Source organism: Peromyscus eremicus, chromosome 13, assembly GCF_949786415.1.
Source record: "Peromyscus eremicus chromosome 13, PerEre_H2_v1, whole genome shotgun sequence".
Lineage (NCBI taxonomy): Eukaryota > Metazoa > Chordata > Mammalia > Rodentia > Cricetidae > Peromyscus > Peromyscus eremicus.
Window position 1 is genome coordinate 32181989 of NC_081429.1, and position 22790 is coordinate 32204778.

Sequence of the window (22790 nt, forward strand, 5' to 3'; positions counted from 1 at the left end):
CTATCAGGGAAAACAGACCCAAGAACTTACTGGACACACTTGAGACAAGAAAGCCAACCTGATTCTACTTGGGTAGACTATGAACAACTCCCTCTCCTCATAATGCACTTGGCAGTCTACCTCCTTTACCTACGTGAACTATGCACACACACCCCTCTCCATACAATACACCCAAATACGCCCCTTAGGAACTCCCCTCCTCCTTCTCTTGGACTCCATAAGGGAAAGCCCCAAACAATAATCATGGCTACTGAGAATCTTCCCTCTTATGGCCTGCCTCTCCCTGCAGGCTATTTTGAGCTTTTCTATTGCTTTAAATAAAATTTTCTTGCAACTCTGCCATCAGTGTGGGCTTTTACTTCATTACTGGACAAACACCAAGAATCTGGAGACAGCCATCCAGCAACAACCTGAACTACCGTTAGCACACTAGACCAAGGAAAAAGGCCAGCCAGCAACATTTACAACCTTTGGTAGAGGCAGCCAGCCCATGATGCCTAGGGCAGGAAGGCGCTGGATGAACAAAACCCCTGATCTCTTGTTGCTTTTCTGGGGCTCAAATTGGCCAAAATCAACTTCAAGTCCAAAAGAACTCACCTGGATCCTGGATGCTAAGAGGCAGCGGACATTTAGTGCTGCATGGCTCCCACTGACCGGGCATCTGACAACCAAATGTAGGCATCAAGGACCAATAGGCAGAGAACTCCCAACTGTCCCTGGGGCTTTAACTCAGCTCAGTAGGTGAGATGACGTGGCCTCCTCCACTGCCATCTGCACTTGTTCGGCAGCCCTGCTCTCCCTGCAGTTGGACCTGGTCCTGCCCCTTTGCCCCTACAGTGGGACCCAATCCTGTAGCTTTGCTCTCAAACCTGTGACACTCACAGCCACCGCTGTTTCTTCGGCCTCTTTCCTGCATCAGCATGAAATGGAAATGTATCTGAAAGAAGAACTTTTTATTCATATTACAACAAACTTCACACATGACATATTTGAGTAGACTTCAAAGCTGGAAGGGAATAAAATACACCGAGCTGTACCAATTATACACATAGTAATAAACCAATATATAAGACAGAGAGGAAAAAAAAACAAATACCCGTCACCTGATAAACACTTGTTTAATTGCAGGAAGACAGTAAAAACAAGGAGACAAGACGCGTCCCTCCCTGTATTTGAGCTGCTCATCCCGGAGCATCTCTGTCTCGCTGCCTCACTCTAGATGTGACGGTGTCACCGACTTGCCGCCGAGCTGGCAATGCTGCTTTTCTCTGCTTTCGAGCTCTCTTTGGGCTGGGAATAGTCCCAGGGCCGTCTGTTCTCTGTGAATCCGTAGAGCTTCCTCAGGGCCACTCGAGCGGCCTCCTCCTCTGCCACGAGGATCGTTTCCCCGGGGCCTTCTGCAATCAGCTTCTTATCACTGGAAAGAAAGCAGACAGTGAGCCTGACTGACAGGAGAGCCGAGCACATGAGGCAGTTATGCCTTGTCTTCCATTCCATATAAGTATAATAACCCAGGAGGCCCATAGTTTCCAAGTCAGAGCACAGTGTAGCAAGAGGATCAGGAGTTCGAAGATTAGAGCTGGCTGTGGTGGTACACTCCTTGGGTACCAGCATTTGGGAAGCAAAGACAGGCAGGTCTCTGAATCTGAACCAGCTGTGTCTACATGGCAAGTTCCTTAGACTAGAAAATCGTCAAATGTTAGAAAAATGTTTGCGGAAAGTTTAATCTAGTTATCTTAGATACTCAGTGTTCATACCTAGCACTCTAGTTAATCAATCTCTCTCTCTCTCTCTCTCTCTCTCTCTCTCTCTCTGTCTGTCTCTGTCTCTCTGCTAGGCACGCTCCTATCACTGAGCTACACCTCCACCCTACTTTAATCTTAAAACCTGAAATCAATTTAAGGCAGGTCCATTTCTAACAAAACTAAAAGGCTCTAAATGGGTTGAAACTTTGATAGACAGCAAAGCTCCTTTCTTCTAATCTGAGGCAAGTTGAAAAAGCTCCAACAGATAGTGTGGGAGACTGTGGGAGTCTGGCTCCCACCGTTCCCACCTTTCCCAGGGTTGTTAGGAGGAGGAGGAGAGAGGGATAAGAAAACGTCAGATAGAATGATAGGCTTAGCCGAGAAGACAGAAACACAGGACAGCCTCAGGAGGGCCTGGATCAATACCCGATGGCCTCTCCTGCCTCTTCAAAAGGGCTTTTTACAATATGCCAAGGGGCAGGGCAAAAGACCTCCACCTTCCTAGATCAAAGCACACCGCACAGCCAAGTGTAGACCCTTCCAAACACCTGGTAACCATGCCCGTGGTCAAATCATCCCCTTATGCAGCCCTGCTGGGTAAAGCAAGCTCAGATGCTCTGACCCTGAGTAATTTGGGCCTCCACAAGATAGAAATCAAACTTTTATTTTTTTATATAGAAAATATGAGGTTAGCTTATACCCCACGAAATTCTACAGCAAATAGCTGACCAAGAGTGACTTAGCAGGAGCTGGAGGGAAGGCTCAGTGGTTCAGAGCACTGGATGCTCTTGCAGAGAAACCAGGTTTGGTTCCTAGCACCAAAACAGCATCTAACAACCATCTATAACTCCAGCTCCAGGAGAGCTGACACTTTCTCCTGGTTTCCACATGAATGTGGTACAGACACACATGCAGGCCAATACTCATACACATAAAATCTTTACAAGTTACTATTAGCAAAACACAGATACCTTGGCTTTCTCTATTAGAAGAAAGGAAAAAAAAAAATACCAGATAATCAGAGATGACCCCATCTTTACCCTCCAGGTCTCACTATGTATCTCTGGCTGGCCTGGATGTAGACCAGTCTGGCCTCAAACTCACGGAGATCTGCTTGCTTCTACCTCCTGGATGCTAGGCTAGGATTAAAGGCATGCACCACCATGCCCAGTTCAGAGACACAATTTTAATGCTGCTGGTAGAAGAACATTGAAAAACTGGAAGTCTATCTTTAGGGCTTCCAATCAAAGTATGAAGTGCAGAATAATTTTTACTCACCAGTATAAGCCAACAAAATACAGAGGCAAAGCAGTTGTGCTTCCTGACTCCCTGGTGAGCCTAGACTCGGGTGCTGAAATGTTTCTCTTCTTCAGTTCCTCCACCAGTAGTCCCATGGGATTTACAACGGTCCACATCTCAAAGAGCTCTTTCCCCGTCATTTGTGTAATTAAAAAGTCCTGTGCAGAAAATGACCGTTCATACATTTAAATTAGAACAAAGAATATTACGACCAGATTCAAATCCATTTTCACCACAGAAACTGATGGGAATGAGTGGCAAAAGTACATGTTAAGTAGTTAGCCTGAAATGCTCCAAAATTGAAAACTTTTGTATCAAAGTGTTGCTTACAAAAGTTCAGATTATAGAGCATTTTCAGTTTTTGGCTTTGGAATTCTGGTTTGGGCTTCTCCACCATGGGCTCACACATACAGGACAAGAAAACTCTACCAGTTATACCATAGGTTGTTGTTTATAGTTTTAATAAAAAAAATCATAGTTGAATTTTAAAAAATTTCAATTTCAAAACCAAAGAAAACAATGCCGAGCAATATAATCTATCAAAATTATAGAGAAGGCAGACTCCTACTTTACAATTCAAGAATCAAATTATCAAAATTCATAGAAGACAAGCATATGTCTACATGTGGCTACCTACCTCCTGACTAAGGGCACACTGATGTGGCCACACCTTCCCACCATGGCAGATTGCATTCCTTCTTAGACTCTTAGCTAAAATAAACCTTTTTCCCTTAAGACAAACAAACAAACAAAAAACCTAAAAGCTGAAAACGACTTAAATCCTTCAGAACTCACAACTCAGCATTTAATATCTGCTTTCCATTGTAACCGGGAAAAAAAAAGAAAACTGAAATAACTTCAACAAAACTACCATAAAAATAGTTTAGGTCTTTGTCAGTTTTGGGGGGAGAAACAGTCAGTTCTATAACAATAGGTCAAAGGAATGGATGAGAATAAGAATCATTTCCTTCTGTCCACGTCGGGCATGTTCGAACAAGTGCACTTGGTGACACCCACCCTGATGAAAAGCGCGGTCCTCTCCGGGCCGCTGCTCTGCAGCAGGGCTCCAATCACGGCAAAGAAGGTCTGACGCAATACAGGCAGGGGGACGGGGAATTCTGCGCTGAGGGTCAACTGCTCCACAGCCAAGTTACTAGCCACATGGCAGACCACCGCCTCGCCAGTAAGAAAGCTAACCAGGCCTTCGATGCCTTCGGGAGGCAAGTCTGGGAACTCATGCGCAAGAGACTGCGTGAGGCACGTCTGTGAAAAAGACAGCCCTCGTTCGGCTAGGTCTTGATTGTCCTTGAGATTCAGAAGAACGGCTTCTTCCTCTATCCCAAGTTTCTGACGTTTCGCCTCCTCACTTTTGATGTAGCAGCTATTGACAAAGGCAGTTTTGAGAAGGTCCAAGGAAAAGGTTTCTTGCAGGCGAGCCCCAAAGGCTTGTATCTCTGCATGGTAATCCCAGTTTGGCTTCTCGGACCTGAGGATGTAGAGACAGTGAGAGACAGTGAGAGACGGTAAGAACAGCATGATACCATGTACACTTGTGCTCTAGCTTTATTATATAAAGGGACAAAATAAAGTTTGTTTCTTTTAATATCAGGTTCTAACAGTTTAAATACAAACAAGTAATGTAGATGGACATGGCAATCCTTTGTTACATTCTACATATATTGTTAGGATTAATTTTCCCTTTGGCTTAACTGCCACATTGAAGTGATTGTTCACATCAGATTAGGCTATTGTTCTAGCTTCTAAATCCCCGCTTTCTGCTCTAACAGTGAAATTATGGTCTCCACCTAAGTATGAACAAATTATAACTATACAGGTTCAGGACAGAAACCAAAAATATGTTTAGTTTATATCCTATTAATTTAAATTTCAGAAATGCCTACTTATTACCAGCTACTTAAGCTAGTATCAGTATTATAAGCATGTTAAAACTTCATAAACCATAGGCGAACCTTGGAGCTTTGGTAGTTCAGTGGTAGAGTGCTTGCCTAGCAGACACAAGGGAATGGTGTGTGCATGGACACCTTAAATACATACACAATTCCAAGAATTAGAATTAGTGTAAACAGGATCAATATTCTCCTGGAGAGCAAGACTACAGTAGTAATCAAATTTCATATCAGGAATAAGTTCTAAAACAAAAAACAAAAAAAAACTAGAGACAGTTCCCGCTTCTTTGGGTGTGGTAACAAGCTAATGGAAGTCAAACACCAGTGCAACTTTAAGAATGAAGTAGGTCTACGTGTATTTTTGTCCACAAAGACACAGTAAACAGAAAATGCAAGTGCATCATATACAAGCATGATGCACTTCTTAAGAACGTATGATTCTTTTTTGCCAGACAGAGACAAGATTAACTAGATCAAAAAACTAAACTTTCCCCCTCTTACTCCGGACAGTGGACACGTAGTTCAGTTCTACACAGAAGTGAATTTTTCTGCCCTGGTTCTCAATGCCATGGAAGGAATGATGTTATCCTTCTTAAAGGAGCCCATAGAATCTCAGGCCCGAGATTGGGCAATTAAAAAACCGGGCCATTCCCCAAGCGGTTGCTCTCTAGCAGGTCCCGTTGCTCTATCTGGGGCTACTGAGATTCTGCAGGGGGGCAGCCCGGCCTCTGCTGCCCTTTTCCTCTGCCCCAGACCGCGTGCCGCCAGGTCCCCACCCCACCGCCTGCCTGCAGCTGCAGCCCGGTGCCCTCACCGCCACCTTGGCCACTCAACCCTCCTCGGACGCCTACCGTCGCACGGGCGGCGGCGGGCAGCGCAGCAGGCGCCTCCGCTCCAGCTCCTTGTAGGAGCGGAAGGCTGCACGGAACCCCTTCTTCATTCCCCGAACCTGAGGGAGCAGGGTCGGGGCGGCCGGAGCCAGGAGGCAGCGAGGGCCCTGCTGCAGCAGCCGTACCACTGCAGAAGCCATGGCAGGACCCAGGCAAGGGAGAGCGGAAGGAAACCAGCCGGACCGGTGTAGCCAGAACACAGTTCCCCGGGAACTGTGCAGCCGAGGGAAGGACGGAGAATCAGGGGACACCCACGAGGGCGGGGCGGCGACGGGCTGCGAATACTGCGCGTGCGCAAGTGCTCCTTTCCCGCCTAGGATGTGAGTATGGGTGCAAGAAATGAGTGGGAAAAGTCGCTTGACCCTGACAGTCTCTCTTGTGTTTTTTTCTCATTGAAGTAAAACAAAAAGTTGTTTCACTTTCAGTGTAATGAAAGCAGTTAAATCCCCAGAAGGAAAACATTTCTTGTTTACAGTCAGCCGTTAAGTTGCAGAACATCAATCCTGTCACTACTGAGCACAAGTTCGAGGTTTCGTCTGACCCTTCTCCAAATAGTCTCGCTCTCAAAGGCCTTGCGTCCAGAAATGTGCTTAATTTAACCAAGATTAACGTTTATATTTTATTGTTATTATTTTTTATTCATCTATTTTACATCCCAGCCACACACACACACACACACACACACACACACACACACACACACACACCATCCTCCTCTCCCAGTCCCTTTCCCCCATTTCCTCCCTCTCCCACCATACAGAAAAAGGCAGGTCTACTGTGAGTATCAATAAAACATGGCATATCAAGTTGCAGTAAGACTAGCACCTTCCCATATACTAAGGCTGGACAAGGAGACCCAAAATGAGAAGTAGGGCCGGAAAAGCCAGAAAAAGAGTCAGAGACAGCTCCTGATCCTGCTGTTAGGAGTTCCATAGGAAGACCAAGCTACACAACTGTCCCATATATACAGAATGCCTAGGTCAGTCTCATGCAGGCTCCCTGGTTGTCTGTTCAGTCTCTGTGAGCCCTTATGAGCCCAGGGTAGTTGATTGTGTGAGCCTTACAGTGCTGTCCTTGACCCCTCTGGCTCCTCCTCCTCCTCCTCCTCCTCCTCCTCCTCCTCCTCCTCCTCCTCCTCCTCCTCCTCCTCCTCCTCCTCTTCCCCTCTCCCCCTCTTCTTCCTCCTCCTCCCCCTCCCCCTCCACAGGGTTCCTGAACTCCGCCAGATGTTTGGCTGTGGGTCTCTGCATCTGAGTTTAGGATAAAGTTTGTATTTAAAACTACCACCTTTTTTTTAACCACAGGGAAAAGATATGGGGGATGTGTCAAAATATTAACAATGAAAATAACTAGTTTTTAAAAATATTTACTAATGTCTGCAGCTTCCCTAACAAAATATAAATGGAAGCCCTGAAGTCACAAAGGGAAGTGTGTCTGCTTTAGTTTCGTGCTGAACATCATGACCTTTAGAGGAACCTTTCTACAGTTCTATATAAAGGCAGCCGTGCTCCTGACGTCACTCAGATTAGGCTCCTGTGTCTTTGAGGGTGCCTGTTTTCACAAACAGCTTGTTCTGGTTACTAAATTATTTTTCAATTTACTTCCACAGCAGGTTTCTCCCTGCCTCTCTCTGGTTACTGTAATTGATCTCCAACCAAGACTTATATCTCTTTCTGCCCAGACATCCATTTCACCTCCCTTGAAATATAGACCAAGACATGTTAATGCCTAGTTAGACAGTCTTCAACACTAGGACTGTACAGCACAGTTTGAGATTCTTAGCTTAACTCTTCAAGATGAAGAATCTGAATGGCTTATTTAAACCTATAAAAGGGCTTCCAATGGTAGTTAAAGCAAATTCTCTAAAACAGGTCAAAATAGTATTAAAAACATTGAAAATTTGTAGATCGTCAGGTAAGTAGATTCAACCAAATTACAGGGAATTGCCATGTCTGCAATATTTCATTTATATATTTATTTCATCATTTATTTCTGCAATGTTTCATTTATTATTGGGAGAAATAACCTAAAGCTGGTTGATGTAACTGATGAACCAGCATGCCTCCATTTTAGGCTTAAAAGCCATCTTATAATAAAGACCAACTAGGTTCATTCCTGTTTATGATCAAATGTCTGTTTCTCAAGGATTGGGCTATGCCCCACCTGTAACCGTAACTACAAATGGTTCTATATTGCCTGTTCCAGGAAAAAACAACCATGCCTTTGTTTCAAAAAGTTATTGTAACCACCTTGTCATGACCACCTTGCAACCCTGTCTTTCTTTCAGGAGGTTGTGACCAACTTGTTCTGCTTCTGTAGTAACTGCTTTCTGTCTATTTGCCTGCCAAATCCCCCATTTGGAGACCCCTTACTCCTGGATTATAAAAGACCTTATCTTCCCCATGTCCAATGCTGATCTCTTGAACCCCATCTCTAGGAAGAGACAGCCCATGTTCACAAATTTTAAAAAAAACAGCTTGCTTTAATTAATTTGGCAATGATTTGGGTTAGTGGTCTTTCTCCTCACACCTGTGGGATTAGCAGTAACCTCAAGCTTAATAAGGTAATGTGACTCTATGTGCAGAGGCTCTTGGCAACAACAAGAACATAATTTTCTTTTTTTAATGGGAAACATACACTTTATAAATGCTATGACAAAATCAAATATATTCAAGTGATTTCTTATGGCCACTTTTACCAAGACATCAAGAGAAGTTAAACAACTTCCAAAATTAGTATCAAAACAGGACCCTTAAATCTATCCACTTGTGCAGAGGTATAAATCTTTGTTCTTTTCAAAGCTGAGCACAGTGAGGTTAAATGAGGTGTTTGTTTATACCCAGAAGTCGAATATTAACATCTGAAACCACAAGGCTTGCTGAGTTCTGCCCCGTGACATGTAAACTGCCAGCATGACGTCAAGGGGTACTCTGTCATATTTAGGCCTAATACTGTTTGACAGTTTTGATATTTTCATATATTAAATCTGTTCTTACTCGGCCATAATTTTGTTTTTATGTACAAGTACACCAGCATCATATTATTTTTTATGCTTAGGTTAAAAAAACCCTCATATTTTGTAAAAGTGGTGAAGTTTCATGCTTTCTTATGACATGTCAATAACTGACTATACTACACCAATTTTAACAATGGACCAAATGCTTTAGACATCCAATTAAGAATAAATTTTAGCCAATACCTTGGCAACACCGGATGTGCTGGTATGTGTTGAACTGATGTAACTGTGATCCAAGCAACTATGTACATGATTATTCAAATTAAAAAATTAAAAGCTAAAAAGCTGTAGGTCTGGGTGAGGGAGGGGTGGGCGGAGCTGCATTAGAGGCTGTTTGTCTTTGACAAAACTACAAAGTAGATCTGAGTCTTTAAGGGGATTTTCTAATATCCAAGAGGAAAATTCTCATCGTGATTTGAAAAAGTATGAGAATGTATGACCAGAACTTAGCACTACGAAGCCCAGTGATTGAGAGCTGATTTTCTCAGAGCAGGTGGGCGAACATTAAATGCTGAGAGTGCACTGGCGCCTCACAGCAGTTCTCAGTCACAAAGCATCCCCGTTAACAATCATCTGTACCCATGGGTTTAGACACTAAGTGTCTTACATTTTACTGAAAGATTTTTTTTCCAAGTTTCATCAATGCTTGCAATGTGGACTTCAATTTCTTATCAAATTTTTTAGGAAATTTTAAAGCTGATGCTAAAACTAGTTAAATCTTTTTTTTTTTTTTAAATATTCTAAGTCTTGACAGTTTTGACTAACCTTCAAATTTCCAGGGCACAAAAGGCATATAGAGTCACCAAGAATATGTTAAAACACATGATAATTTTGTTTATAGCTATAACAGAAATACCTTCAACTTTTAGATAAATTTTAAAAATAGCAAATATAAAAGGTGGTTTGGGTCAAATTACTTCTAGTACAAATAATGTAACATATCAAATTTTCAATCAAATTCTTGAAAGCATTCAGAGTATTTGGATTTTCTAGCTCCCTGCCCCCCCCCCCCCAGACAGGGTTTCTCTATGTAACAGTCTTGTCTGTCCTGGAAGTCACTCTGTAGACCAGGCTGCCCTCAAACTCAGAGATTCACCTGCCTCTGCTTCCCAAGTGCTGGGATTAAAGGTGTGTGCCACCACTGCCCAGCAGATTTCCTAACTATTAAACAAGACATTTTATGCAGCGGAAAAAAAAACATGTAAGAAAAACCTATAGAAACAAATAAATCTGCAAATTGAGAAATTACCAATATTCATTGAAAACTATGCCTTATGTTTACTCTCAAATTCATTTTAGCTCTCTGTCATATAATTTAATACCTAAAAAGGCTGCAGCTAAATTAATTACTACTATTTATAGAATGTTACCTCTGTGGGTAGATACATTTCACACCATGATTTTCAATTAAGAATTACCTGGTAGTTTTAATCACAATTTATGACTGACTGATTAGGAGCTGAGTTGGCATAAGGGTAAACAGAAGGGAAAGTCTGACAATTGCTTACTGTGTAATTCTGCCCAGTCACACCTGGCCAGGAGTCCAGTAGACAACTCTACGCAATTGCATTATAGTCTCACATCTCTATTACCGAGCAAGAAAAATTCGTATGCAATGTCAAGCTTTTTCCTGTTTGTTTTTAAGGAGCAGCTCAACAATTCCGGGGCAGGTTTGGCTTGTTAGGACAATACAGAGAACAGAAGAGGAAACTACAAAAATGGCACTTAACGCCAGTGTTGGTACTGAGTGACATTAGGGTAATAACTAAGGTTATTGTGTGCGCTGTTTGCTTTTCTTTAGAACACACATCAAAGCCATTAACCTGAACTTGAGGTATATACACAACACATATTTAACTTTAAGCAAAAACACTTTCCATAATATTACATTTTTAAAAACTGGGAACAGTGTCTGTGTTGGTTTGTATTTGATTCAATGTAATGAGAAGGGAACATTCAGCTTGGGGTCACGCTGACAATAAAGCTCTACAGTACTTTGTACTCACCACAGCAATACCATATCCTGAGGGGATTCATCATGAGACAATGTCAGTCACAGCTTTGACGCACTTTGGAAGGAATGAAAGAGCAAACTGGGTAGTGACATTTCATCTTTGTTTTCAAATAAGTGGTCTTAATTTTTCTTCTTATAGAAAACTCTTAAATCAGTTTATTATAAATATATCTAGATTCTCTCTCTCTCTCTCTCTCTCTCTCTCTCTCTCTCTCTCTCTCTCTCAGCTTTCAAGTAATGTCCACCACTTTGTTGATACAGAGTCCGTGAGAAGAGGTCAATAGAGATCATCTGATCTTCGACAGTGACACCATCCACTCAAGTCCTTGCCATAACCCCTCGGCAGCAAAAGTACAGCATGCATGGATATGCCACTGGTGGTCTTTTGTAGACGTTAGCTTCAAAAACCGGGAGATCTCTGCTACTGTCATGCATTCTTCAACATTTTGTTTACTAGGAAAAATCAGCAATGCAGCCTTTCTTAGGTCCTCGTGGGTTTGCATTTTGTTGAGCTCTTCTCTAGTTACAGAAATCCTTTCTCGGTCTGTGCTGTCCATAACTATCACAAACTAAGTGTTTGTATAGTAAGTGTTCTAGGAAGAACGAAGGGATTCTGACCACCAACATCCCACATCAGGAAATGTGCGTTACTAACCACAATCTCTTCCACATTACTTCTTTTTTTTTTTTTTTTTTTTTTTTTTAAGATTTATTTATTTATTATGTATACAGTGTTCTGTCTGCAAGTACGCCTGCAGGCCAGAAGAGGGCACCAGGTCTCATTACAGATGGTTGTGAGCCACCATGTGGTTGCTGGGAATTGAACTCAGGACCTTTGCAAGAACAAGCAGTGCTCTTAACCTCTGAGCCATCTCTCCAGCCCCCCATTACTTCTTATTGTAGGGGATGTATGTACAACTCCATTCATGAAAAATTAGTAAAGGATGGCAGTTTTCCCTGCATTATCCAGCCCAGCAATGATAACTTTGTGCTCCTGGTGATTGAACAGCCTCCAGATCCAGATGAAGAGAATTCCAAGCCTCAGGCTGTGGGGCAGAAGGACACACCAGGGCCTCTGCTCTGCTACCAGGGACCCACGAAGAGGACACAGCCCCCTTGGCGCTTGCCTGGCCCATGGACATCGCCGCCTCGTTGTCTGCTTGAGCCTCATGAGCCACTGTCCTCTAGAATATGATTTTCAAATTAAAAAAAAAAAAGCTTCTAGGTCCCAAGCAGTTTCTCCCACTAATGCCCCACGTGGAGCTCAGGAATTGAAGTCTGTATTCAGCTTTCTGATGTTCTGTTGATATAATAACTTCAAAACAAGGAAAGGTTTACTTGGTGTGGTGGCTATTTTTAGTTGTTAACTTGACTACAGCTGAAATTAACTGAAACCCAAATAGCTGGGCACATCTGTGAGGGATTTTTTTCTTAATTAAATTATTTGAAGTGAGAAGGTCTACTTGTAATCCAGATCTTTGAGGTGGGAAAAGCCATTTTTAATCTGGGCCACACCTTCTGCTGGCAGCCTGTATAAAGGACAGGAAAGAAAGAAGCTTGCTCTCTTTGCCTGCTTGCTGTCACTCTTGCTGGTAAGACCATTCCTTTGATGGCATTAGAGCCTACTTCTTGGGGATTCCAGCATATACTGAAGACCAGCTGAGACATCAGCCTCATAGACTGAACAACTATTAGATGCTTGGATCTTATGTTCATAGGCAGCCATTGTTGGATTAGCTGGACCACAGATAGCCTATACACCATTCTAAAAAGCCCCCTTCTCTCTATTTACATAGAGATTCATTCCATAGGTCCTGTTTCTCTAACGAATCCTGACTAATACATTTGGATTTATATTTTTTGAGATGTCAGTCCACGGTCAGGCACACTCATTTGCTTTTGAGGCCATGTTAAAATAGTAATACATCATGGCAGGGTGTATAATGGTACAAAGCCTGTTCATCTCATGCCTAGGACATAAGAGAGAGTTAATTGAAGAAGAAAGGGCTAGGGACCTAGAATCTCCTTCAGTGACTGACAACCTCTCGCTAGCCCTCAACTAGTAAAGGTTCTGCTATCTTCCAGTAATGCAATGGGCAGGGAACCAAACTTTTACTACATGGACTTTGGAGGGCTATTACAAATCTCATATAGAAAACTTGTTTTTTTTAATTATGTTTCAATGAACATAGTAAGAAGACAACTACTTGGATCCAGGATCCAGGCCCAAAAACTTGAAGGAAAGAAAAAACTTTTTTTTTGTTTTCTCTTAAGAACCCCATTTTCCTCTAATCTGATATAATTCCTAATTTGGTCAAAGCTTTACAAGTGTCAACATTCTGTTTTCCAATTTGTCAACATTGGTGAACAGTGGGCAGAGTCATATTTAGGAAGGAGAGAAGATGAAGTAATGAGACTTCACTTTAACCATTGGTGAATCCTTTAACCAATGTTTTTATATCAGGGACTTTGCTTATTCAGTCCTTTAGTGATGGTGTGGCAGCTGAAACACAGTGCACAGAAAGATTAAAAGTAACAGAGGGTGAGGTGTGTAGTAGGCTTGCCCGCACACTAGCAATCTCAACCATTTGAAAGCAGTTCATCTTTCATATTAGCTAAGGAATCATATCCAAAATGGTCTATAAACTCCCTCATGAAGAAAACGGCAGATAGAAATAATGGCCATAACATAAAACTACTAGAGTTAAAACTGTCTAAAAACTGGAGTAACTAAGCATGGATAAAGAATTAAATCTGCTCCACTGAAGTTATATTTGTAAAATCTAGTTTGGGGAAGTTGACTCTGTAGATATAATAGCCAAAGTAGAAAACTAGTAAAGCTCACTAGAGGCTCACAACCATCTGGAACTCCATTTCTAGGGGATCCAGTGCCCTCTTGTGGCCTCTGCAGGCACAAGTGTAGTAGAAGATACACATAAAATAATAAAATACATAAAAACCTATAAATGTCAGTATAGATCTAATGTAAGCATTTTAATAATATGCTACAAAAGTCATTATGGGGCGGCAGCCACAAATAGAGACTCCTCTGCCTGAAAGAGCTGGGTCGGGGAAGCATTTATAGAAGTAGGGTCACCAGTGCTAGGCAGTACCTTGACCGTAACCCTGGAAGAGAGCCTGAGGCAGAATCACAGATACTCTGCTCTCATAGCCTAAGCTTTTGGGGACTATGCTTGAAGACACCTAGTTTGGTAGTAATTTGTTACGTGGGATCAAATCGATTGGGTGAAATGGCAACATAACAAATATTCCACATCCCAGAAATAAAATGAAAGGCTGGGTCTGGATGAATACAGATTTGCTAAATGTGAAGGAGGTGGGAGGAAAAGCAATATTTCATAGCCTGTACAAAGTCACAAAGAGGAGAATTATTAAGACTTTGTAGAGCTGAAAGAAGGGTTCATTCACTGGGAGGCACTGATAGCAGGCGCCCTACAATTGAGATGACATCCAAACTTATGTCCATAGAAACAAATCAGGAAGCAAAATTCCCCACTAGCTCAACATGATTCAGAACCTATGTATCCTCTCACAGGGACTATGAACAACTTTAAGGAAATGTAGATGTTTTGTAGGGGAATTTACTGGGCTTGGAGAGACATGACAGCACACAGTAAAGTTTCTTGGGCAGGAAATACAGACAACAGATTGCAAGTGGCCCTCATTGGAATAATGAGTGATGCCCTCAAAGACAATGACCTACAAGGAATACCTGTCCAGATGTGTTAGCAGACTTCAGTCTATCCCCAGAGATAATGAAAACTCAGTGGAGGGACCAGAGGTAATTCTTTACTTCATTAGGGGTTCAGGCTTCAGGTAGGCAAGAAGGTATCAGGGCAGTTTGTCTCACCATGTATTGCTGACTCTCTCCAGAGCAGTTGGTATTGTAGAGTGTATTTTGAGATGGCAGTCCTTGGACTATTAGTAAATTTCCTTCCACCTAGTGAAATTATTCCTGCCATTGAACACCCCATAGTTGTAGATTCTATTTCCTATTATTAGAAACAAACTCTAGAAACAGAAATTGGAGGTGCTGGGCACAGTGTCTACATCTTCTTTATGATTCTTTAAACTGAACGGGACTTGCACTTGAGTAAGAGTGAAGACCATGGTGGGAACAGGAATATTAACAATAAGTAAAACCAGGTGGCTAGCGAGATAAAAGTGGAGACAGCAGACCATGTTGGCTATAATCCCAAAGCTTCCAACTCCATTTATGCTGTTTCTGCTTTGTGTAAATGAACACATAGAGGCTGTTTGAGCTTTATGAAGAGAACAGTTTGTGAACAGGTGAAATGGCTAGATGAAATCAAGTCTCCTTTCCTCTCTGGGACAGACTGTGTTTTTATGTCTTTTGGCAAGGCTGAGTTAGCGAAGGAACAAGATAACACTGAGATTCTACTGTCAGTTTATACCACAGATATTTAACATGCTTCAAAGAGATAAAAGTTTATTAGTGTATATAACAGATGCAGAGAGATGCTGATAATGTTAAACATTTCCTATTAATTAACCAGATTATAGCCACAAAAATTCTAAACAACCTCAATGCTGTATGCACATAATCTTTTTAGAAGCCTATCATTTACATCAATTATATTATTTATACCTACTTTATTATTTATTTATTATAATGTAAATATATGCTGTCATAGTTCAGAGGTTTTACCATATAATCCTCGTGATGCTATTGGTAATTCATTGGTATCACAGTGTTGGTTTTTTTGTTTGTTTGTTTGGTGTGTGTGTGTGTGTGTGTGTGTGTGTGTGTGTGTGTGTGTGTTGTTTCTTGAGACAGAGTCTTACTCTGTAACTCCAGTTGGCCTCAGACTCCTGGCTTTCTTCCTGCCTCAGTTTCCCAGTGCTGGTATACTGGCTGAGCCACTATGCCTATCCTATCAGAGTAATTGTATCAGTTGGGGTTAATCATGAAAATGGGACCTATATCAGATGCCTTCCTGAAGGAAGTTAATAAAAGGAACTGTTTTCAAGGTGTTGGAAGAACTGAAAGGCCTACATGAAATCATGGGGAAGGAGATATCATCACCGCACACCAGAGAGCCCCAGAACCCCAGAATCCTAGCCAAGACTGCCTTCTAAGATCCAGGACAAAAGAGGGAGCTATACTCAGTGGAAATTGGAGATGCTGGGAAAAGACTTTGCTCCCTGAGCAGGAAAAGCAGGTAAAATATTCTGGTTTCCCTTTCCCTCTCGTTTTCTAGTCTCCCACACCTGCTTGCCACTGTACAAACATATCAGGGAACAGATTAGCAAGAGTCTAGGAAGACTGTGTGCAGAACTAAGCCATCTACAACATAGACTGAGCAGGGAAAGGGTGGCTAGCAAACAGGAAAATGACTAGCAAGGTAATTATACTCAAGAAGCAGAGATGTGAAGAGTGAAAAGCCAAGGCCAAATTAGAATGCTGACCTATTAAGCTAACATACTTTTAATTCATCCAAATGTTAACCATAGAAACTTTTTAAAACTAGCAATTAGTGATAATTGTACCTATTACTATTACCATTGTAATGAAACCATAAAGACATTCCCTCAAGGAATCTAGTGTAAGTCACAAGGAAGTAGAATTTTAAAAGGTCATGACAAAATGGGTGATTAATGGTGAGATCCAAGGTCAGGAACCTGGGTTAACCCTCATGGCTATTCTACATAATCTTTGCTTCCTACATCACCAATGAAAGTTAATACTATTTTCACTGTAGTGATTCAATACCATGAAAGGCCTCCTGCATCTGCTTCCCTAGGACTGGAATTATAGGTGTGTGCCATCATGTCTAGCTACTTCTAATTTGAATGGTTGATTGATTGATTTTTATGTTGTGCTGAGGAGGGACCTAGGGATTTCACATGTTAGTCTCCTATCATTTCTACACACTACCACTCATCTTTACCCTCATGGGCCATGACAGAAAGATAAAAATGTGGGCTGATAACTAGAAGACTGGTTACCACTTTCTAAACTGGCATGATGAAGGAACTGGTGTGCGGTTCAGTTTTCAACAGGAAGTAGAAGGTGTCTATTGGGCCTCCAAGGGAATGTGACAAGATGACAAATAAGAGTTCTTCACACAGTGTGGAAGACTGGCACTACTTCCTGCTCTGCAGATGTCACTTTGGAAGGTCAAGGCATACAGATGCTGTGTGCTTAGCAGCCAGAGGTGCTCAGTGGTTAGCAGCAACAGAGAGGAACCAAGTTAATTTTTGTTCTGAAGGCAATAGGATGGTTGAAAATACATAAGAAAGGCAGGTAATCCATAAAGAGCTGTTCAGGAATTCTGGTCTAGGGATGTAGTTCAGGTAGTAGAGTCCTTGAGTAGTGTGTGTGAGGTCTAGGACCACACAAAATGGCATGGTGGCACACACCTGTAATCCCAGTTGTAGAGTAAGGAGGATTAGAAATTCAAGATCATCCTTAGCTACATAGTGAGTCTGAATCCTGTCTGGGCTACATGAGACCAGTGTTTACTCAGGCCTGATGTCTATCTGAGCACACAAAGCCGGTTAAACCTCATCAGAGACCTTAACCATTCTTGACTGGCAAACATGAGTGAAACTGAACTTGACCCATTTCTTGTAAATGCCTGTAGTAGAGGAAAACAAAACTTAAGCTCAACCAATCAGAAGCAGTCAACAAGACCTTAATTATACAACTAGAATCTTCCCAGTGGGGCAGATCAAACAAGGCCACATAATAGCTGTGACTAACCATTTTTTATGATTCCTTAATATTCACCCATTAAAAGCCTCTCTTCAAAGGATGCCCCCAAACCACTTTGAGTCTGAACCTTTCTGATTTATTACTTTTTAGTTGCTTGGATATACTCTTTGTAGTTTTATTGTTCATTAGTTTGCCTCCTTAATAGGCCTTATTTTCCAAACTACTTTAAGAAGCAGAGAAAAATGAATCACCCCCTACAGTTGTTCAATGTATACAAAGTCCAAATAACTCTCACCTCAAACTACTGAGGTGGATTGACCCAAAAGTGCATCTCTTCCAGTCTCCTATAACTATGGCTGCTTTTGTATGGTTTCCTCCAAAGACACATAGACCATTTTAGCTATATCTTGGAGGCAGTTTATATAAACAAATTAAGTTTTAATTTCATTTCTCCTTTATACCATATTTCATCAAATCAGTGTTCAAATGCACGCTAACTTTTAAGTATATATTTTATGCCTACAGATAGGAGAATACAATTGAGTCCAGAAGAAAAATATGTGCTATATATGTGTAAGCCAGCAGTTGTCAACCTGTGGGTTTATAGGGGTGGCATATCAGATATCCTGCATGTCAGATATTTACACTACAATTCATAACAGTAGCAAAATTACAGCTAAGAAGTAGCAATGAAAGTAATTTTATGGCTGGGAGTCACCACGACATGAGGAACTGTATTAAAGGGATGCAGCATTAGGAAGGTTGAGAACCACTGGTGTAAGTGAAGAAGACAGAGGAGACCTTGTACACATCACCATTTATAGGTTATCAAGAGAAAGAGGTCCCAGAAAGAGGACAGAGGAGGAAGCCCCGTGAATAAAGAGAAAACTAGGCTAAGTGTGTGTTGGTTTGGAGCCCATAGAAGAAGATATTTAGTTTAAGGAGGAGGGAATGGTTGGCTGTGGCAACTGATGAGGATCAGTCAAGTAAGTTGGTGGAAAGCCTCTGGAAATGGAGAGCGAAACCTAAAGAAAATGAATTGGACTGGTGGCAGTGGAGGATAATTAACGGTCTCTTGAAACCGATGGACTCGGGATACACAGGAGAATTGATTTCTGAGTTGCCTCGGATTTGTGAGTTCAAGACCCTCTTGGCTATATAGCAAGATCATCTCGAAACCAAAGCCCAAACCTAAAAGCAGAAGTCCAATCTCCTTCAAATCTGTCACTGGCCTCCCCACAAATATGAAGAAAAAACTAAAATCTTTACGAGGTCTCCTGGTGCAGCATTATCTATTTAGACTGTCTTATTTCTCTTCTTGATGCTCCACCTGCCCCCGGCATCACAGGATGCTGCTTTGTTCACATAAAACCCCAGGCCTGCTCACCTCTGGGCCATAGTGTGTGCTATTTCCTTGTCCAGGGTAGTATTCTGCCCACATTCCACAGGGCTTACTTCCTTACTGGCTCAAATGTCTTTGCGAGGAGGCCTCCACTGGTCACCTGACTCAGGTTGTATTCTCTACAAGCAGAAACTGAGCTAGAGGTTGGCACCCAGTTTATTATTAGAGCCTAATACCTGTGAAGGGGAGGGGGCTAGCAAGATTAGGTAGGAATAGTCATTGGAAACATAGAGCTGATGAAGCCCTGCTTAGGCCAAGAGAGCGCTCTAGAGCCAGTATTGACTAGCAATGTGTCCTGACGGTCAGGTCTGTTTGTTCCTATCTCAGTTATAAAATGCAAGGTGTCCTGTAAAGGGGATGGCTGGCTCCTGAGGCTTCTCAGCAGCTGAGGCAGATCCTGAAGCATCTGAAGGCTAGAGACTACAGCCATACTGCCTCCATGAAGGTGGTTCTGTGCAGTCATTTTTGTATTCTCCATACCACCTAGTTAGAATTTTAATACCCCTATAGTCCATGTTACCCATCATTGCTTTATTTTCTTAATTGCATCCAACATTTTCTAATACGGTATATAATTTAATTTATTTCCACATATTATCGTTTCCTTCAGTAGAATGTCAGCCCCTTTTCTCTCTCTTCTGTCTGTCTCTCTAATATTACTGTAGCTGGAACTCTGTCTTATGACACTATTCTTGGGAAAACGTGAACAAATGTCTACGGATCCCAGCTAGGGAATCAACAACAGACCAAAGTAGGGATAACACTAAAATTCAGTTTGGTGAACCAATGCATTTTATTGGGACAGGCTCAGAGGTGACAGAGCAGTTGTGTCACCCAGAGCTCACTTGAGCATGGTGACAGCTCATGACAGCTGGAAACCTGGAGCACATTGTACAGCCTGCAGGCCCCTCGGCAGGTTGGAGAGAGTCCTTTTTAGGTAGGTTAATTGATAGGCGCCTCTTCCAGGGAGCTCAGCTGGTCTCTGCATCTTCCAGGCACCACCTTGGCTGATCTCTATTTCTTTCCCACAGCTTGGCTGGTGTCTGCCCCTCCCATGCAGGTCAGCTTGTCTGAGAGTCTTCTAGGTAGCTTGCCTTATCTGAGAAGGTCCCTCAGCCATTTTCACTGCTTCTATATGCTTGGGAGGAGGAGCCTAGAGAATCTGGTTAGTTTCAGGGACTTCCTCAAGCTATTTTGTGTTGTTCACTTCCTGAGCTCAAGGAGCTTCCCTGTGGGCTGCAATGTTTCCCTTCCCCTTAGGACACTCTGTTTTACCTCCCTGTGAAACCCCCCGTCTTACTGAGAGCTCCTGGCAGATGGACACTTTCAACCTCAGAGGAAACTGCTACCCAACCCTCAGGTTCTAAGGAAGCATTCTATCACCGAATTAGTTACTTTTTTCACTGCCGTGACACACACTACCAGATGAAAAAATAGTGAATGAAAGGGTTATTTTGGCCCCTGGTTTGTGGCTCACAAACCCATGGTTTATGTGTCCACAGCCTAGTTCTAGTGCAATACTGCAGTTTGAGTGATAGTCACGTGATGTTGTGTGGGATGGAGGACTGAAATGGGAGTTATGTGAAGTTTTGACTGGGTCTCATTTATGACCCTTTAAACTTTCTATCAATGTCCTCCAGTCAAAACCCACTAGGAACACGCCTGTACTTGAACAGGTGAGGTTGACAGAAGGTGTGTCATGGGGAGGGAGCCACTGGGCATCTGGGTAAAAGGGAGTCAGAACAGGGTAACTGTAGGATACGGGTTGGTGTTAGGTGATTTGGGAAAAGAGAGCTTTCCTCTGGACAGGAAATTGGCAAGAAGTGTGTGTGGAGGAATACAAAATTTTGTATTCTAACATCTTACTAGATGGATCAAGACTAGACGGAAGGGAAAGCTGTAACTGGAAAGAAAAAGTAGTGATCACATTCTCCTGGACAGGAGAGTGTTTAGCATTGTAGTTCGCATAAAGTTAATGATCATAGAGTAGAACTACGCGGTGTCTCTCTTCAAAGGGCACATGCTATCAGCGCTCAGATGATGTTATCAGGCCCAGCTCCCAGGGTAGGGCTGCTCGTGTTTTTCTCATAGTTATGCCACGTTAAGCACGGAGTGGTCTTTCTGTGTGGTTCAGTTTTGAGGCAAAAACATTCACCATCTCCATCTCTTAAACTGATCAGTATTGAGATCATCCGTGTAAAGAAACCAGGATGTGTTCACCATTCAGTGCCATCTACTGCAGCTCAAATATTCTTTGATGCACTATTTCCTCACTTTTTAACATGACTTGAAATCGGGGTGTGTCTGTCTTTCAAACAATGGCTTCTTAGGATGGATACCGTGCAGTATTGTCTGAGGGGCGGGTTGAGCATAGGCATGCTCCGCTGCTGCTGCTCGGCTCAATCTGTTTCCAGGAGAACGGTTTGGCTTTTTAACCTTCGTCAAGGTCTTTGCTTGACTTTTCTGGGGGAGGGGGATTCTCTCCCGGGTCACGGAACGACATCTGCGCGGCTTTCCCAGGCAATACGGGCAGCTGCGGCGGCGCTCGCGAGCTTACGGCAGCGCGGCGCACACGCGGCCCGGTTGCCCCGAGCAACCGGCGCGTCCCCGCCCGGCGGTCAGCTGATGGGCGGCCCGCGGGGGGGGGAGGCCGCGGCGCGAACATGGCGGCCGAGATCCACTCCAGGCCGCAGAGCAGCCGCCCGGTGCTGCTGAGCAAGATCGAGGGCCACCAGGACGCCGTCACGGCCGCGCTGCTCATCCCCAAGGAGGACGGCGTCATCACCGCCAGCGAGGACAGGTAGGGTCTGGGAGCGCGCGCGCGAGGAGGGGGCGACCACGAGGCGTGGGGACCGTGGGGTCCGCGGCTCTGCCTTCCCCTCCTGTGGTCATCTCGGGTCCAGCGGCCAACCCGTCTCTCCCGCGTCCCTGCAGTCCACCGAGATCCGGGTGCCATCAGGAGGTTCTGTCTCACTCCTCCAGTCTGGGACTGCTCCCCCGCCGCGCGCCTTTAGTTCCTGGGCACCCCAAAACCTGCTCCTTCAGCCCGGACCTTCCTACAGCGCTCTTTCAATCCAGGACCTGGTTCCACAGCGCTCCCCTCTATCATGGGACCCCGACCCCCCAGAACCCTTCCATCCCGGGACCTTGTCCTACAGCGCCCCCCTCTATCATGGGACCCCGACCCCCCAGAACCCTTCCATCCCGGGACCCTGTCCTACAGCGCCCCTACAGCCACTGACCGTCCCCCACAGCTCTTCTCTAGTCCCGGACCTCGTCCCACAGTTCCCCTCCAGCCCGGGACCCTGACCCACAGGGCCCATCCATCTCAGGACCCTGACGTACAGCGCCCCTCCATCCTGGGACCCCGTCTCAGAGTCTCTCCAGTCCAAGGTCTTCCTCCCTACCGCCTTCAGTTCAGCACCTTCTCCACACCCTTTCAGTCTGGGACCTAGTCCCCCCCATGTCCCCTCCAGACAGAACCCCTTGCTCCCGCCCAGGCCTCCAGTCTTGGGTTCCCAGTGCGTCCCTGCAACTCTGAGACGCCAGTCGTCCTGGTCTTCTAGCCAGCCTTTGCCCCGCTGCCGCCCAAACCCTGTCCCTGGGTGCTGCTCCAACCTCAGACCTTTGCCTCCTGAGTCTTCCTCGTGGGGGTTCACCTGGTGCTCCAGAGTTTCTGGGTTCTCCTGGGTCCGTTCCAAGTCCCAGAGGATAAGTGGCTGATTACATTGGAACCTGGTGCGGGTGTTTATTTCTTAAAGGAACTCCTGGGACGTTCACCTCTTCCTTCTAGTTAGTTTGGAGTTGGGTTTGCGGG

At 43.7% G+C, this 22790-nt stretch overlaps 2 protein-coding genes and 1 pseudogene across 3 annotated transcripts in view; 1 reads left to right on the top strand and 2 right to left on the bottom strand.

The window, feature by feature from the left end:
- Positions 1-938: 938 nt before the first annotated feature.
- Mrpl44 (mitochondrial ribosomal protein L44) lies at positions 939-6035 on the bottom strand. The gene is made up of 4 exons (XM_059278170.1): positions 5803-6035; positions 4062-4530; positions 3024-3202; positions 939-1417 (listed from the first exon to the last, which is right to left on the bottom strand). The coding sequence occupies exons 1-4, from the start codon at positions 5979-5981 to the stop codon at positions 1231-1233; spliced, it is 1014 nt and encodes a 337-aa protein (XP_059134153.1). The 5' UTR covers positions 5982-6035; the 3' UTR covers positions 939-1230.
- Positions 6036-11158: 5123 nt separating this feature from the next.
- LOC131923494 (ADP-ribosylation factor-like protein 5A) lies at positions 11159-11904 on the bottom strand (annotated as a pseudogene).
- Positions 11905-15889: 3985 nt separating this feature from the next.
- Wdfy1 (WD repeat and FYVE domain containing 1) overlaps positions 15890-22790 on the top strand; it is a 55089-nt gene continuing 48188 nt past the window's right edge. The window contains exon 1 of one of the 2 annotated variants that reach the window (XM_059278853.1): positions 15890-16075. Coding sequence is in view for 1 of the 2 variants with exons in the window: in XM_059278850.1 (XP_059134833.1) it covers positions 21637-21773 (137 nt within the window). In the remaining variant the exon portion in view is untranslated. Of the gene's footprint in view, positions 16076-21556; positions 21774-22790 lie in introns of those variants that run through there. The other variant, XM_059278850.1, reaches the window with a different exon arrangement.

Coding starts and splice junctions, on each gene's coding strand:
- Mrpl44 (XM_059278170.1), bottom strand. CDS start 5,981: ATGGCTTCTGCAGTGGTACGGCTGCTGCAGCAGGGCCCTCGCTGCCTC. Junction 4,531..5,802: donor CCGCCGCCGCCCGTGCGACG/GTAGGCGTCCGA, acceptor CTACATCCTCAG/GTCCGAGAAGCCAAACTGGG. Junction 3,203..4,061: donor GGACCGCGCTTTTCATCAGG/GTGGGTGTCACC, acceptor TTTTCTGCACAG/GACTTTTTAATTACACAAAT.